The sequence below is a fragment of the Polistes canadensis genome, unplaced genomic scaffold, assembly GCF_001313835.1.
Source record: "Polistes canadensis isolate GaletaPanama2010 unplaced genomic scaffold, ASM131383v1 scaffold_63, whole genome shotgun sequence".
Classification (NCBI taxonomy): domain Eukaryota; kingdom Metazoa; phylum Arthropoda; class Insecta; order Hymenoptera; family Vespidae; genus Polistes; species Polistes canadensis.
In genome coordinates, this window is record NW_014569610.1 from 760,149 (window position 1) to 777,497 (window position 17,349).

The window sequence follows — 17,349 nt, forward strand, 5'->3', positions numbered from 1 at the left end:
GTGTTTCTTTTATAAATATTATTTGAAAAATATATTAAGTTGTCCCATAAGTTCCTTCCTTTTTTTTTAATGCGATCTCGATAGACGATATTTGTTTTTTAAAATGATTTACTGTGTTATAAAATTCACAAAAAATTCAGCAAATATGCGGAAAATCGTTGCTGGTTCGCCATCTAGAGACTTATATCAAAAACATTCGATTAAAATGTATAACGATATTTTATTTCGATTATCGAACGAGATTCTCAAAAGAATATCTATTACAACGAATTTTGAGATAAAAGCGATTCATTTCTAAACTAAAATAAGAAAGCTAATCCTGAGATTCTTGAAAATATTATTTTCATAAAAAAAAAGAAAACTAATTTTTATATACGCGAGATATTTTATTTAATTAATATCTGCAAGAGTGTTAATATCTACAAGACAAAATTTTGATTTGGATAATTCGGTTTAGCCTCTTAAAATTCAAACATTTTTCTAACGGAACACTCACATGTTCAAAATTTCTCTATTGGAAATTCTAAGTCTCGACGGACTTATCGTTAACATTTCATTTTGGAGATGAATTCGATAATCGATCGAAAAGTTCCACCTGATATTTTACAATGCCACTTAGGCCAATTCAATACTCGTTTGGTATTATCTTGATAATGATACAGGTAAGATCATGAACATTTCTTCGCAAAATTATGCAATATATTTTGATTATTTATTCATACGATCATTTTATAATAACTTAGGTGATCTTCAATATAATGAGTCTTTACACTACCTTGTTAGAATTTCGTTCGTATGGATCATTTATCGATGATTATCAATTTCCATACTTGCATCCATCCGAAAATCCTAATTGCCAATTTCGAGTATCAGAACGTGAATCTTATTATAAACGATTTCAATATCAACAAAGATTTCCGATCGATCGAGAACCGTCGATTGAGATCAGAGCGATTTTAGTTCCTTGTCCCGGATTATCTGAAAAAACGTAAGAAATAAAAAATCTGTCTTTAATTCTTAAACTACAATTGAATTCGTGATTATATTATTGCATCATTTTCATTTAGATTCAAAGAACGTGAAAAAATAAATATTAATAACAATGAAACGTTAATCGAATATTTGGAAACATTAGATCATGAAGAAATTCGAAATTGTCGTCAAAAATTGCTCATCACGTTAAAATTACATAATATTGGAAAGGTATTACTTTAATATCGAAGGTCTCTAGCAATGTGGATTGTTCATAATTTGTTTAAATGTTTAACTTTAAGTCAACAATTTTATTTTAATGAAATAGGATATATAAGATGTTATTTTAATTATACTAATAAAGTTTTAACTTTTAATTACGTTAGACTAGAACAGAGGAAGAGTACATAGTAGTCAGTCATGCTTTAGATCCGATTACAATGCAGAAGTCACGATTGCAGAATCCCTATGTAATTAAAGTACGTCAGGAGTCGGTATTACAGCTGTATGGCTTGAAATTTGAAAGGGTAAGGATAATAATCGGCTTTGGTCCATTGAAAAATATTTTAATAATTATTGTAATTAATTATTCGATTTTAACACATTTTTAAGTATTATTTCGATTTCGTCGTTTATGTAGTTGATTTTGTCGATGAGTGATCTATAATCAAATATTTTGTGACTTTTTTTTCTCCTCTATAAAAAAAGGTTGTTAATGCCGAAGCAAAGGAGCAGATTATTAACTATCAACAAGTTAATTATACGGGATGTAACGATGGTTTAAAAAATCCTACTTGCGGTCTTACATATGAAAATGGAAATTCTATTCCTTTTAGTCAGGTATGAATCCTTAAATCAGATTTAAGTCATTTGCCGTAACTTTTGTAAAATAGTATAATAATTATAAAATTGTATTCTATATTTAGTGTAATTAGATTGTGAAAAATTCACTCTATCTTCTTAATTAATAGGGCTTTTGTTGTTCGTGCAATTCCGAAATAAATGTATCGCGTCACTTGAGAAAAGAATCCAACAAATCAGCTGGAAATTTTTCATCCGAGATAAAAACAGAAGATAAGAAAAGGGCAAAGAAATTTAACAAAAAGTCGACGTTTTATAATGCATACGAAAAATCGTTCGATGATTCCGAATTATCGGCTGCAGCGCAAACTGATAAAATTGGAAGAATGAAGAAGGGTTATTTGGTATATAACAGTAGACAATTAAAACAAAGTAATATTGTTAATAATGTATCGACGGTCGACAATGAAGATAACATTGATAATGCCAAAATAAACGTTAGTAAGAAAGGTATTACAATTGATAATGCAGATATTAATGATATCACTACTGGTAATACAGATATCAAGATCGAAAATGTAGATTTCTACGAGAGAAAGAAAAATAGAAATATCCAGAAGAAGCTAGTAACAAAATCAGACCTCGTAAAAGATGAAAGTATCGAAAACACGACATCATTATTAATAAGGACAATTCTATTCTCTCCAAAAATGCAAACCAAAGGAAAAATCGAATCATACATCGATATAGTCCAAGATCAAGCAATAAGGGAATCAAGAAATTTAAATGATAGTAAAAGTAGGGTACCTTTCAATTCAAAAACCTACATCGACGAATCTCGTGATACCTTTAATGGTCTCACTTTGAAAAATGACGAAGATCGTATCGACGACATCAGCAAACGAAGACGTACAAATTTAATGGACAAACTGGCCGAATTAGAAAAGACATACGATACTCTTAAGAAAATGAAGAGAAATAGAAGAAAGGATCGTAGTACAAGAAATGTAGAGTTGCCGATAAAATATAATAAATTTATGAAGAATCCGAAAAAAAGAGAGAATTCAAAGGATGAACAAACGAATAGAAAAAGGACGAAGAATTGTTTTTATCTAAGAAGAAATAATAAAGAAATAAGAAAAAAGAAAAAGAAAAATAAAGAGAAATCAAATTCCAGAAGGTCTATGTGTTTGCTCGCTGCTTCGAGATTGAAACAGTTTCCAAGACGGTCTGTTGGAACTTTCAAGAAGATTTATGAAGATCAATCGTGCGATATCGAAGTTCCAAGGAAAATGAAATTTACTGGGTACTTTACAACAGAGAATATTTCGATTAATGATATTGCTACTACGACGACAACGACGACGATATCGAACGAATCAGAGACTAATAACGTTTTCTCAGTCCTTTCATCCAACTCAATTGTTAACAAGTCTACGAACTCTTCCTTTAATTCTTATGAAAACGATGTGTTTGCACTTTTAACGAGACTCTTGATAACAGACGAAGAAATACCGATTAATCGGGATAACAAAATAAATATGATAAATAATCATTTTCACAAGAGTAATTCAACGGTTATTAATAAACAATTGAATAGTTCTAATAATGAAGGAAAAATTCATGATAAATTATTTATATTTGCACAAAGAAATAGTAATATCACAGTACTGATTGATAGATCTCCGAGATCTCTAAAGAGCTTTGAACAATTTACTTTGAAAGGGAAAGAAAATAAATCGAAAATGAAACGACAAGAAATTAGTCAAAAGGAAAATAATAGTGGTCCTGAAAAGAATTTTATATGGAACGGGTCTTCTACGTCATTGAATGAAAAGAATTTGACAAAAATACATGGTTATCCATCTAAAGCTATAAATGATACTATTCGAGCTATTCAGATTTTTATCGATAAACCGTTCGATCTCCACGAAGATAAATATTTAAATTCTACTATAGATTTCAATTCCACGGACAATCCATTTTTAACGAAAGAAAATACTCGTCAAAATAACATCGATAAAAACATTGAAGATAAATTTGATCGAATAAGTGAGACTTTGAAAGATGCTTCGAACGAAGCTAAGAATTGTCCTAATAAATACGAAATGAAAATGAATAATAAGAAAAAAGAAGTTTCTAAAGATGTTTCGGGCGAAGCAGAAAATTTGCCCCATAATAAAATAAAAGAGAAATTGGACGTTGTAAATAATTTAAATAAAGCAGAATTAATAAAAAATGTAAGAGAAAAAATGGTAAAGTTTAAAAGTCCTGTAGAAAAATGTCGAGATACGAATGTTGAGGTTCTTAAAGACAATACACTTTCTTTAGACAAAGTAATACCTTCAAATAAATCCTCTTTCTCGTTGAATCCGGTAAATGGAGTGGAGAAGTCCACTGAGAGAGCTCAAGAATCCAGATATCGTACAAACGTTCAACCGAGTGGCTGGAAAGCGAGGCAAATCTCTGATCTGATTATAAGTCGTTCTCGTTTAAATAGTACGACCGTTGCTAATCCAAGAAGAAATGCTGTCTCTTATCCCGATCTAGACGATGCTAAGATCGTCGTCTTAAGGAAGATAAATTCATCGGGTGATACAAACTTCCCGTTAATTTATCAAACGAACGATGATCAAGATAGGAACGTGTTTACTAATCAACAATATAATATTATTCATGAATTTCATCGATCGACAGATGATAATAACGATGAGAACTTTTCAATAACTAAAAGCGTGAAAAATAATCCTAGAAATCCAAGTGAAATTATATTTTACGATTATACTTTTGATGATGATGATGATGACGACGATGATGATAATGAATATTCGTATGATCGAATAGAAAGAACTGTCAGACGATTACTATCGATCGATCGCTCGAATAAAAATTTAAATGTTAAATCTTCTTTTGAATATAAAGACTCGCAGAATTTAGAATACGAAGATTACGTTGATCAACAAACCGATTCTACGAATGAGAAAAATCAAAATGATTCTTCAGACGAAGTAGATACTTCATCGAAACAACAAATTTCTAGGAAAGATGAATTATATAATAATGCAAAAAATGACAAGAGTATGATAAATGCTGACAAATACATTAAACACATGGCTGGGGTCATTGCTGATCGTGGTAATTCACGTTCTAAATCGGATAAGCATAAAAATTCAAAGAAAGGATTAAAAATTGTTAAGAAAAATGTGCATGATGTACCATTTTATCCACAACGTGATTATAATTTAAACTTTGATTCTGGAAGGCCTAACGATATTAGAAAAACTCGAACGAATTTTGATTTCAACTTAGAAGATTCAAACGACGAATTGAACCTAAATCAAAATGAAAATTTAAAATTAGACGATCGGGTATCTTCATTGGACGATCCAAGTAAAACATATCAAACAGAAAATGATATGAAATACAACGATCGACCTCGATCATTTTTAAAATCATCAAGATCATCGTCCTTAGAAACTTTAGAAAACAATTCGAATGATCGAAAACAAATAGAATTTGATGCTAATGGTCGGAAAAACGAAGACATTGATATTTCTGTTAATGGAAATATTCATGTGGAGGGTGGAATTAATGGACGGCCGATATCAATCGCATTTGTTGCAGTACCTGACGTAGAATCTGACGTAGAATCTGACATAGAATCAAACGTAGGTACGATAAGCAACGATAGTTATTTTAATAATCAAGACGATTCACCCTTCAATAATATCGAATCTAATGTGTTATTTAATAACGAGGATAGATCTGATCAATTTTTCATTAATAGCGATAATGATGAGCAATTTAACGAAATCAATAAAAAAAGCATATATTCACCACTGGAATCGAGAGATCATTTTTATGATGATAATTACAAGCTCGAACAACTTCGCAATAATCCGGAAAGACCTAATCAAAGACTTTTTATATTCGATCCAAAAAATGCGATTTTCAATGAAAATTCCGAACCATTGATTGACGAAGAGAATGATAATTATTTGGACGATACAGACGATTATTCGGAAATGAATTTAGCTCGAGAAAAAAAAGAAGCAGATAATTTTCAAGACAACGATTCGAAATGCGACGAGAAATTATCGAATGCGAATGTCACATTAATTAAATTGATACCCAAGAAATCTTATGATGATATACCATCATATTCGAAAAATAATTTTTCTGATAATTTAGAAATAAATTCTTACAATCATAATTATGAAAATTTGTATCTTCCATTATTTAATATTTCTGCTTCCAATGAAAATAATTATCCCATTCGTTACGACAATTTAACAACCAATATTAATGTTGTTGATCAAACTAATCCAATATTATCAGTAGTATTTGATACTACAACGATAGTATCGATTGAAAGTTTACAAGATAGAGGAGAGATTTCGATTGATACGACTGCGATTTCAAAGATCACTGAATCTAAAGCTTTTACTCGACCTAAAAAACCTCCAGTCGAATTGTTAATACCAGAGGTTCCTGCTGCCTTTGTAAAACAAATTACAAATACGGCTAAAGTGATTGAACAAAATGGAAAGGAAACGAATGAAAATTATACAACGATACCAACTACCATTCGAGATACTTGTTTCAGAATGAAAGTTACTTTTAAAGAATTGAAAATGAATGAAACTACTATTGATGTTCCAAGAACTATTAACAATGAAGCTTATATTACTACTACCACCAGCGCAACAATAGCTAAAAAAGTAAATCAATTGTCGAGTTTGTCGAAAAAAGAAAATTTGAAAATTCGAGGAAAAAATACATTGGCTACATCGGATTTTATTGGAAAGTTACAACTCCCCCTTCTTTCACCGAGTGATATAGATTCAGAAAAATTGAAAAATCAGATGAACGAGTCCCAGATGCGTTTCAAACATGTTGTCATCGTGCCGGAAGATACATATGTATCGAACATAACGAATTCTAAAGCGAAATGCAACAGGATTGTTGAAAAAAAAGGTACAAAAAGATATTTTTTTCATTTTTTACATTTTACGAATTTTTTTGATACCCAAGTTATGTAAAAATTATCTTAATGTTAAGTTAATATTTAACGTCATTATAAATATTAAAAATAAATATATAACAAACGTGTGGAAAAACACGAGAAGCACCGTAAATGAATGTATAAGAAAATACTGAAATTGAAAGGAAAATAATGAAATATCGTTTCAATGAAGACGTCACTCTTGGTCCAGATACACGGAAATCAATAATACCGGCTTTGTTATCATCGGTGAATGGCACTCTTGGAAACTCAACTTTTCCACTCGTCGAATCTACTATAAAAGAAAAGAAAACAACGAAGGATACTCTTCACGATTCCACCTCGAAATTACTCTCTTCGATAAAGGCGAATTCTACAGGACCGTTTTATCAAACTTCCCTTAACTCGAATATGAAGGAACAACAACATCGAAACTACGACGAATCATCGAAAAGTTCTGTTAAACGATCACTTTTAAAAGATCGCGAGAATAACGACAAATCTTTTCTATTTTATTCTCGTCAGAAACAGCCTCGACATTTTCCTCATTTGCTATTGAAAACTCCTGGTAAAAATGTTCTTAAATATCGGGTAATTAAAAAAAGGAGGTCTGAAACTTAAACGGTTTATACGCTAAATGATCACGCTAGAATCATTTCTTTAATTAAAATAAATCCTAAAAAACTATGATACTTGGATTGTTCGGAAATAAATCATTTTACATTTTAGCAGCAGATATTTCAGACGTAATTTGCTACCTCGTTGTGTTTCAATCTGCCAAGTAGTTTTTTACTTTCATACTCATTGTAAGTACTATAATCCGTTTGAGTTACGGACCCCTTTTTTAAATCATCCTATTTATATATATATATAGATATATATATAAGATACATTTTTGTTCAATATTTTCAGTATCCAATGATATCAATTCTAAGCTTTTATCAAACAAGAAAGAAATCTTTTTGGAAAGAGACAAAAGGAATAAGAGAAAGAGCAATACTAAAAATTCGAACGATTCGAGGTCTTCTAAAGAATTAATAAAACCAAAAACATTGATAGGACGTCTATCAAATGTGAAAAGAGAAATAAAAGAGAAAAATAGTCATGTCAAGTCCATTGATAAAGCTAACTTTGAAATGTTGTTGAAAACTCATGGTAACGATATTGTTGAAATGTTTTATAGAATATATGAGAAGGGTTTGAAAAGTTTTGAGCTTCAATAAAAAAACCAGCTTTACTTTTTTCTCAATAAAAGCGAGTGTAATGAAAAAATGAAAAAAAAAATTTGTTTCTCTGCTAGACTATGAAGTTTTCAACCCATTCACGTTAAATGTGTATACAGGGTGTAATATTGTAATATAAAATTGTAAATTGTGGATAATAGTTGATACATATTAAATATATTTTTAGAACCCAAAGACACTAAATTCGTATCAAAGAAGAAAAGGCTTGACGTTAGAAATTCGAAAGATTCGAGATTTCCAGGAAAAGTAATAGAACGAGAGATATCGATAGGAGGAAATTTGTCAAATGCGAAAAGAGAAATAGAAATAGAAAAGAGGCATGTCAAGTCTACTGACAAAGCTAATTTTCCAGATCTCCATAAACGAAAGATAGGGAAACGTAAGAAGAAGATGGATGTTGAAGAAGAGATAAAGAAACTTAGTGGTATACGAAGAAAGAAAAAAAATAAAAAGAAGAAGAAGAAGAAGAAAAAGAAAACTAAGAGTCAAGAGAATACGTTGGACATACCTGAAGCCAAAAGTAAATGGAAATTGACTAAAAGGAATTTGTTGAGTATTCAAGATAATAAGGAAATGGGCGAATCAAAGGTATCGAAAATGAGGGAAGAAATGAAGAAGAAATCGGAATCGACTTTGATAGGACAGAGGCAATTTAAAACAGATGCTAAACAAGTCCGTGGTGGACAGGATTGTTCGAATCGCGATCAATCCCTGGACGTTGACGAATCGAAATACTTTGCATCTGCCCACTGCCTTCGCTTCAGTGATCTGTGGTAAGTTCAGCTCGAAGATACTTCGGATAAGCTCCTTTCACGACTCCCAAATGCTTCTTATCGATCAGATATTCCTAGGTATTCTGTTTATCGCTTGGAAGAACCGATACTAAACCAAGCAGTGTCTCTTCAATTGTATGAAAGACGAAGCTTACCTGATGGTACTACTCGTTGGGAAGATCTAACTCCTTCGATGATTAGGTGAAATTCATTTTTCAATTGATTCTTTCTTCTCAATTTTTTGTAGCAATATTAATAAATAAACATTTTTAGATTGGATACTTTTTCAAGACGTTACATAAACAACGACGATACCCTCGCTTTTACTTATCGTGCTAGAAGAGAAGTATCAAAAGAATTTCCTGTTACTTTGGATGTTAAAAAGGATCGATTGCTGATACCGTCTTCTATTTCTACGAGCAAAGATTTTAAAATCAATCAATCTAAAGGTTCATGAGTATGCAAAATTTCTATCAAACTTTCAATCAATAAATTATAAAGCTTTTTTCTCTCTCTCTCTCTCTCTCTCGAAGTTATTACGATTCAACGAATGATCAAATCGATAAGATCAACGATTTATTGATTTTTAGATGTACTTGAAGAATATTTGATTGTCAGATCTAGCGAAATCAGCAAAGATGGAAACGAATGTGACAAAATAGGCGTGGGATTTAAAGCGTTCGTTGAGCAACCGGATCGTTGCAGACGTTTAAAAGGAACCTGTTTGAAAAATCAACCTTTATCCTACTGGAAACATGACAGAGTGCGTATGAGTTCAAATGAAGCTTTAAATGACCTATGTTTATAGAACATTTTTTTTTAAATTAATATTGAAATATTAATATTCTAGATAAAGAATAGAAGATTATATTAAATAATTTGATATATAATATATGAAATATAGATAATTAGTCATATTATTGCTTATTTTTGAGATCTTTTTGATTAAATAACTTATTGATGAAATTTACTTATAAATAAAATAACTTAATAGATCACAAGAGTTCTAAAATATACAAAAAAAACTCTATTGCATTATCAAACTTAATTGAATTCATCGTGTATATTACAATTCTTCATTAAGTAGTCCTTTGACGAGTATATTGATCAAACGGAAAACGTTGGATAATATTCCATTCGATTTGAGTGTACCAATGGTTCAACCATTTGAATATCAAACGGCTAAATTTAGAACGATCACGTGTAAATGAATACGTAAGTATCTATAATATAATTATTCTTATCTTCATACAAGTGTACATACGTGTACATATCTACACACACTCGATGTGTAATAACGACGTGGTATGCAATCTAGAAACGCGTTACGTTCTTCTCACTAAAGTAATTTATATTCTCTGAGCGTCGAACGGAAGTGAGCCCGAAAGTAAGAATTCGGTCGAGGTTCGAATCGATAAATGTCGATCGAACTCAATCCAACCTTGGATTACTCTATCCTCGTAAACGCGGTCGATACGTTTTTCGAGAGCCAACGTTTTCTGTTTCTCAAATATACACACACAGATAGATAGAAACATTTTTCTCTTTTTTATTTACATTTATTAACTTTTCATATTTACGCAATTCTTATGGTATCTATTTCATATAAATAAAAGTTGATACTCTAGTAGGGTTGAAAAGATTTGAGCTGTTGAGGGTTCATTAATATACTGATTAATATATACTATAATATTTTAAAACTATTTATTTATTTTTTATTCTACAGGGACTATATTCGTCTTTATTTCTTTCTATCTATTGTAAGTTTAATTATTAAACTCAGTTGTAAAGAGCAGTGATGTTTCTTTCAACTTCTCTTTTTCTAATTATTACAACTCATTTCATCAAATCAGTACTCGATTCTTTTATTTCTTTCTTTCTCTCTCTCTCTCTCTCTCTCTCTCTCTCTCTCTCTCTCTTTCCTTCTTTCTCTCGTAACAAAATTTGTACTCTTGCTCTTAAACTTTATAGAAAAAGAGAAAAGCATGCAGAGACAAATACCACTCGTAACTTCCTCAACATAAAATTACAACGTTTCAGCAAAGTCTTAACTTTTCGAATGAAAATGAGAAATGAGAAAGACAGAGCTAGATAAAGGGAGAGAGAGAAGAGGTGGTTTACACGTTCGATCTCTTTTAACATGATGTGTGTGTGTCGACAGGAAGCACGGGAAGCTGGGCGAGGTGGTTGCTACTTCTTGAGCAATTTCGCGTCTGTGCCGAGCGAGGCCATCAAATACAACGTGAGCGGAAGCGGAAGTGGCGAGTTTCTTGCTTTGGAGTACCATTCCCCGCACGTGTCTGCGATCGACATTGAAGTCAGAAACGACTACAATAGCGTCCCCAGTGCAGGGTGAGTTCGAGAGGATCGATCTGTGTACGATCGTTTCACGGATCATCCACGTGAAACGTTTCTTTATATACGTGTGAGTGCGTGTATAAGTGCATGTATGAGTGCATGTATGAGTGCATGTATGAGTGCATGTATGTGTGTTCATATGAGACTATATGCGTTTCACCCTGTGGCCTCTTCGTGTCGATTTTTCAAACCTTTGAGAATCCTCTGAAAAACGTGCGAGGATCTCAAGAACACTTGGATAGTTCCGAATTTTCCATAGTTCGGCTCGATTCAACGACAAATTGTCGCTTACTATTGTTGCAAATGGTTTTCTAGAAATTTATGAGCGATGATCGTAGACGCGACAAATTAATAGATCCTAATAAGAGGCCATGTTTTTTACGAAACTGCGTTAGAAAAAGAAGAGCTAGCTTTGGGAATATATTCAAAATGCATTTACATTTCGTTTGGAAAAAACCGTGTTCACGATTCGAACGATTCGTGTTTTCTTGAAACTCGTTATACAGTCGATTTAAACGCAACCAGGTAGCGGGACTTTTTTCCCCCCAAGATGTTTTCTATAGGAAACGCCAGTTATCGTTCGATCTTGGCCATAGAAGAAATATTTCACACCGAAAACACGTCGGAAAAAGACTCATTGAGCAAAAGAAAGTTTGGACAGCGATTGAGATAACCACAATTTTTCTGACAAACTTTCTTTATGAACAGGTTCTTTCATTTATCATATCTGGTCTATCCATGTCAATAGACTTATCCAATGTAATATAAAACATTTGGTAAAAATGCGCACCTAGGATTGCTTCTCTTAATATAAAAGTCAAATAAATAATCTATATTTTTCTTTCTTCAGGCCATTTGGACGTATAACTCAAATATACGTGGATAGTATATCTTTAATACATACAATCGTAATGATAGTGATACGCAACGTAGGATCAACACCATCAATTTATCGCACCAGAATTGTTAATTGTCCACAAGGACTACCGGTTTCTTGGTCGAACGTGAAAAGCCTCGTGCAGATTATTTTACCACGACAAAATAGAAGAGTAGTTTTTGATCTTTACGGCAAACTTCCTTTTAATGAATTCCAATGTACTGGTAATAAAACAAACCATAAGTAGATGAATATGTTATCAATACGTTTTCATTTATGTCGTAATAAATTATCCTCATACACGTTTTGCTATATATTGTACACGAGATATTTGCTTAATTCTACAAAATATTGTATTATATAAAAAAAGAAAGTACTAATTGTATAAAGTACTATGATTCTATACTATAAAAGAGAGAGTTACAATAGATATAGAGAGACTAGTATAGTCTAAGATAAGCATAGATTTTCTTCTTCAGTGGAGCTGTTAAACCGTCTTGGGAAAACGGTGGCTTGGAGAAGAATGAAAGTACGAAAAATGGACCGTTGCCTCTGTGTTTGGCATTGTCTTTGCGCTTGCGTTACTATAGCCGATGGCTGTCGGCCGTTGTCAACGACGCATTATCGCGCAGCAGGATTTCAACCTCCTGTACCTAACGTCCCAATGAGATCTTCCTCCTTTGATGGAAGCTTCTTCGATGTTATACTTTTGCTTCTCTCAATAGTGGCATTGTTACTTTTCATGGGTAACAAATTCAATACCAAAATTATTCAATCATATTTCTTTATATTCTATGAGAGAGAAATTTACTATTTCAATATTTTTATATTTATACATTCATTTTGTCTTATATTGTAATCATTCACTGTGCAATAATACAAAAAACTAAAGAAACGTTGTAGGTATATCAAAATGGATCATAGGAATCTATATTCCTGAGGTTAGTCGTTGGGGATTGGATACTTTAATTGAAACTACCAAGATGAACGAGTATTTTGAAGAGGAATTAAAATGCAGATGTATCGTTTTCGATGAATCTGGTTTTCCAGTTCATCCGGATACAGGCAGTAGATCGATTAGGATTTGTAGCAGGTTTACTACACTGAAATAATAAACTTGAAATCTATACAGGTTGACTGATTTTAATTTTTACCCGCAAATATAAAAATATTAGCTCAGAAAATAATTATTTAATCTCTTTAATTATAAAAAATACACGACCTCTTCTGATAAGAATAAATAGGCGTTAGAAGGTGTTCGTAGAGAAGTAACTCGAACTCTTAAAAGGAAGAATGAAAAAACACAATAAAAATTATACAAATATTATACCTAAATAATAGTATTGAAATATTTTTATGATAGTATCTAAGAATATAAATTATTGTACTTTAAATATTTTAAAAAATTTACCGTTGAAAGATTAAAAATAAGTCACTCTGTATATATATATATATATCATACATATAATTAACATTCTATATTTTTTACAATAATCATGGGTTTTTTCTAGGAAAACAGAATTCTTACTAAATGCTATATTCTTTTTAATTTATCCAATCGCAGTTTGCTGGTATCAATCAAAAAAAATGTTTAAAAAAAGACTACGAAATTATTCCTTGGATGAGTCGAGAGTAAAGTATTCTTCTTTACTTTTGATTCGAAGAAAAGTACCTTAACGACACGTTGTTAATGTTTAGGCATGCCTGTCAAGCGACAAAGATGAGTACGAAAATCTCGTTACCGTGAGCACGTATGGAGACAGTAGGAATTCTAAAATGGAAGCAGACGATACGAATTATGTCATGAACGAGCTAAAGAAGTCTCAAGAATCCTTGCAAGAGTATAATAGATATAAAGTATGTTTTGCATAATCTTATGCATTTTTTTCCAAGAATATTAATACTATCTGAATTACATATTATATATACATATATTTGAAAACTATTTAATGGTTCACCCTGTACATAGTAAAATTCACTTTCTATTATTTAAAGATAATTAAATAGATTTTCTTTGATTTTTTTTTAGAGATATCGTTACTACATGGAAGGAAAAGATAGAAGTAGAAATGATTGAGATCTAGCGATCTATTAATGAATCATTATCGTGATCACTATAGCGAAACTAAAATGAATTACTTTTAACGATGATTAATAGATGATAGAAGAGGAAAAAGATTTTTTTGATCGATAAAGATTTCTTTTGTAATCCTTCCTCTCCCTTTACTGCCCTATCCAATACTCGCTCACTTGGCATCCCATCTCATCTTGGAAGATTTCATCTTTATTAAAGAAGTGTACATAGACTATAGGCAAAGCATAAAACACTTACAAAGTTTAACATCAAAACTTTGCTTCGATACTCGTTAGAAAAAGTTGCATACCTCTCTAAGGAAAGTAGCGTTTCCTTCTGAATTTTCGAACCAAGCTCAGAAAACTACAAAGTTTTCTGCTTCTCTTGGTAATGAACGAAGAAAATGCACGACCAAATATTCTCGTAACTAGAGTTTAAACCGAATTTTGCTTGTTCGGATAGACGTTAATACATTCGCTATTTACTTTCGGATAATAGTTACATGCTTAACAAATTTAGTTATTGTTATTGTCCATGATATTTATTGATGCATATAATAAATTATGTGCTTGATAAATTAAGCGATAAATTAAATAATAAATGAAACAGCATGATTTAGATATCCAAAGAAAGAAATGTAATTAGAATTCTACGATTTTTATGAATAAAAATAAATGAAATTGTTGTTGTCCTAAAACCCGTACTTATTTCACGCATTACGCATTTATTTCATGAATTACCTGAATTATATACTTTAATGGTAACATATATATATATACATACTAGCCCTTCCAAATTTAATTTTTGAAGAATAGTACCTTTTTGTTATCACATCTGTAATTTATTATATGTATACTTCCATAATATCTTACTACATATTATATCACTAAAAAATTAAGAGAAAATGCTATGTAAAATAATAAATGTTCAGTTTCACAGTTAAAGGTACAGTCACATATCGAGAAGATCTCGTTCGTATTCTGGAAGTGACATTTGTAAATTATGAACGTTATCAAAAAAAGTGCAATCTGTTGTATATATATATGTACCTACATACACACATTCCTCCATACATACATAGGTCCATATGTACATAGGTCAGCGACTAAAGAAAGAAAAAAAGAAAAAGAGAGCAAGATAGAGAGAGGGGGAGAGAGGGGGGGGGGAGAGAGAGAGAGAAAGAGAGAAAGAGAGAGACAGTTATGCGCAATGCGGATGTGCCGTAAGAGACGCAGAAAATTTGTGGCCGGTTTTCGTAGAGCCTCGTCCACGTTCTATCTCTTCTCTATTTCTCTCTTCTCTATTTCTCTCTTCTCTATTTCTCTCTTCTCTATTTCTCTCTTCTCTATTTCTCTCTTTCTTTTACTCTCTCTTCTTCCCCTGGACGAAAAGGCTAGTGTGTCCCGTTTAACCCATTTTTTCCACGGCTATTTATGCACAACTCGCGTAAATATTCATGCGGCGAGCGAGTATTTCTCGAGTGTCGTGTTCACCTGTAAGAAGTGTAAGAAGACCGTGGTGCATAGCTTTAGAGATCTCTCAACGGAGATTCAAGTACAATTAATTAGGATCAAAGAAAAGATACATTTACAAGTTCTTTTATGTTTTTTAAGGCAAATATGAATGATATAATAATGATCAATTATTTTGTTTAATATATATTTAAAGAAATAAATAATGTCCATTTTACTGTATTATTTATACTACATGGAATATTAATATTATATGATATTTCTTTATTTTCTTTATATTTTATACATGTAATTTTTTTTATTGTATAATATAATTAAATAATAAGTATATTGCACACTGTTGGTTTAGAGAGTAAAATTACATCACTTTAATACAATCATAAATTACTTTAGTTAAAGTTGGTATATAACTATTCATTATAGTATAATATAATTTTATTAAAGTTGGTATAAAATTGCATATATTATACAATGTTATAACCATATTATATAAATACAATTATAATAAACATTATTTTTCCTTCTATCTCTTTTTTAAACATTAATAATGTTATAAAAAAAGATATAGAGTTAAACAAGAACGATCGAGTTTTATCGGACATCAAATAGGAGAAGATATACACAAAATGGTGAAGCACCTGTAAGAATCGCATGATTTCCATATCTTTCTCTTTTTCTCTCTCTTTTTTTCTCTCTGTGACGTTCTCAAAGAAAGGAGACTCTTTTCTCTTCGACATTGTGATTTGGTAGCCTCAGGGATGTTTCGGGATCGACCCTATACTCGACTGACCACCAGCGAGAAAGACGGTTATATGTACCCATACACACGCACATATATACATATATATATAAACCGAATACATATATACGTCGGAAAAGAATTTTCTTCTCTGGCAAACATAGAAACGTTTCGCTCCTCGCACGATGGAAATGTCAGGGAGCTGGAAGGCATGTAGAGAAAAACTGAAAGCCTGTCATAACGAGAACGTTTATTTTTTTGCTTTCTGTGTTTTTTTTTTATTATACGTTCTTACTGTTACACACATAATACCTTTCCTAAATCTTTTAACTGTATTACAAAAAATTGTGATTATTTTTCAAAGTTATATAGAATGCATATGCGATGCCTTAAAATAATCCATATTTGTTTTCGCTTTTTACTAAAAAATATAACACTAATATTATTATAATTAATTTATAATAATTACTATTATGCATAGACTTTTTCATTTCATTTTTATAAACAAAATTAGAACCCTATATAAATTAAACCTATATCCTCACCATTTAGTTTTTTCAACAAAAATTTATATTTGTGTTTGTTATAGAATGTTAAATAAATATATTAAATTTTTAATGTATAAACATGTGTGTGCCTTCAGAAATGCATTTATACGTATATTTAAAATGAAGCAATTTAAGGCACTCAAATAAAAAAGAATCCAGAAGGATTGATGATAAATCCAACGATGATCACCTGTAACAAGAAGAAAACTATATTAATCATAGAATCGAGTCATACAATAGCCTACCATATAAGTGGTCCAATTCACAGATGCACTTTTCATTTGAATTCCCTATTTATTTGTATCCAATCTCTATTTACCGTTTGTAAAATAAAATAAAATTTAAACGCATGATTTTACATTAAAAATATAATTAATTCAGAAACAGGAAAAGTACAAATATTATAATAAGTTACTAATAAAAATAATATCTATTAATTATTATAAAATACTTTTAAACTATATACGTTATATATACAAAAGAAAA

General features: G+C 31.0%; 1 protein-coding gene across 1 annotated transcript; it reads left to right on the top strand.

Moving 5' to 3' along the window:
* The first annotated feature begins 8,595 nt into the window (after window positions 1–8,595).
* On the top strand, window positions 8,596–14,107 carry LOC106786017. Its single transcript, XM_014746954.1, has 11 exons — window positions 8,596–8,795; window positions 8,874–8,996; window positions 9,069–9,244; window positions 9,386–9,558; window positions 10,957–11,147; window positions 12,004–12,254; window positions 12,510–12,776; window positions 12,934–13,123; window positions 13,542–13,662; window positions 13,729–13,887; window positions 14,060–14,107. The coding sequence occupies exons 1-11, from the start codon at window positions 8,596–8,598 to the stop codon at window positions 14,105–14,107; spliced, it is 1,899 nt and encodes a 632-aa protein (XP_014602440.1).
* Window positions 14,108–17,349: the final 3,242 nt, after the last annotated feature.

Excerpts from the sequence above, each read along its gene's own strand:
- LOC106786017 (XM_014746954.1), top strand. The coding sequence starts at position 8,596 with ATGGGCGAATCAAAGGTATCGAAAATGAGGGAAGAAATGAAGAAGAAA. Across the intron at positions 8,796-8,873 it reads CTTCGCTTCAGTGATCTGTG|GTATTCTGTTTATCGCTTGG; the intron begins GTAAGTTCAGCT and ends AGATATTCCTAG. Across the intron at positions 12,777-12,933 it reads GGCATTGTTACTTTTCATGG|GTATATCAAAATGGATCATA; the intron begins GTAACAAATTCA and ends GAAACGTTGTAG.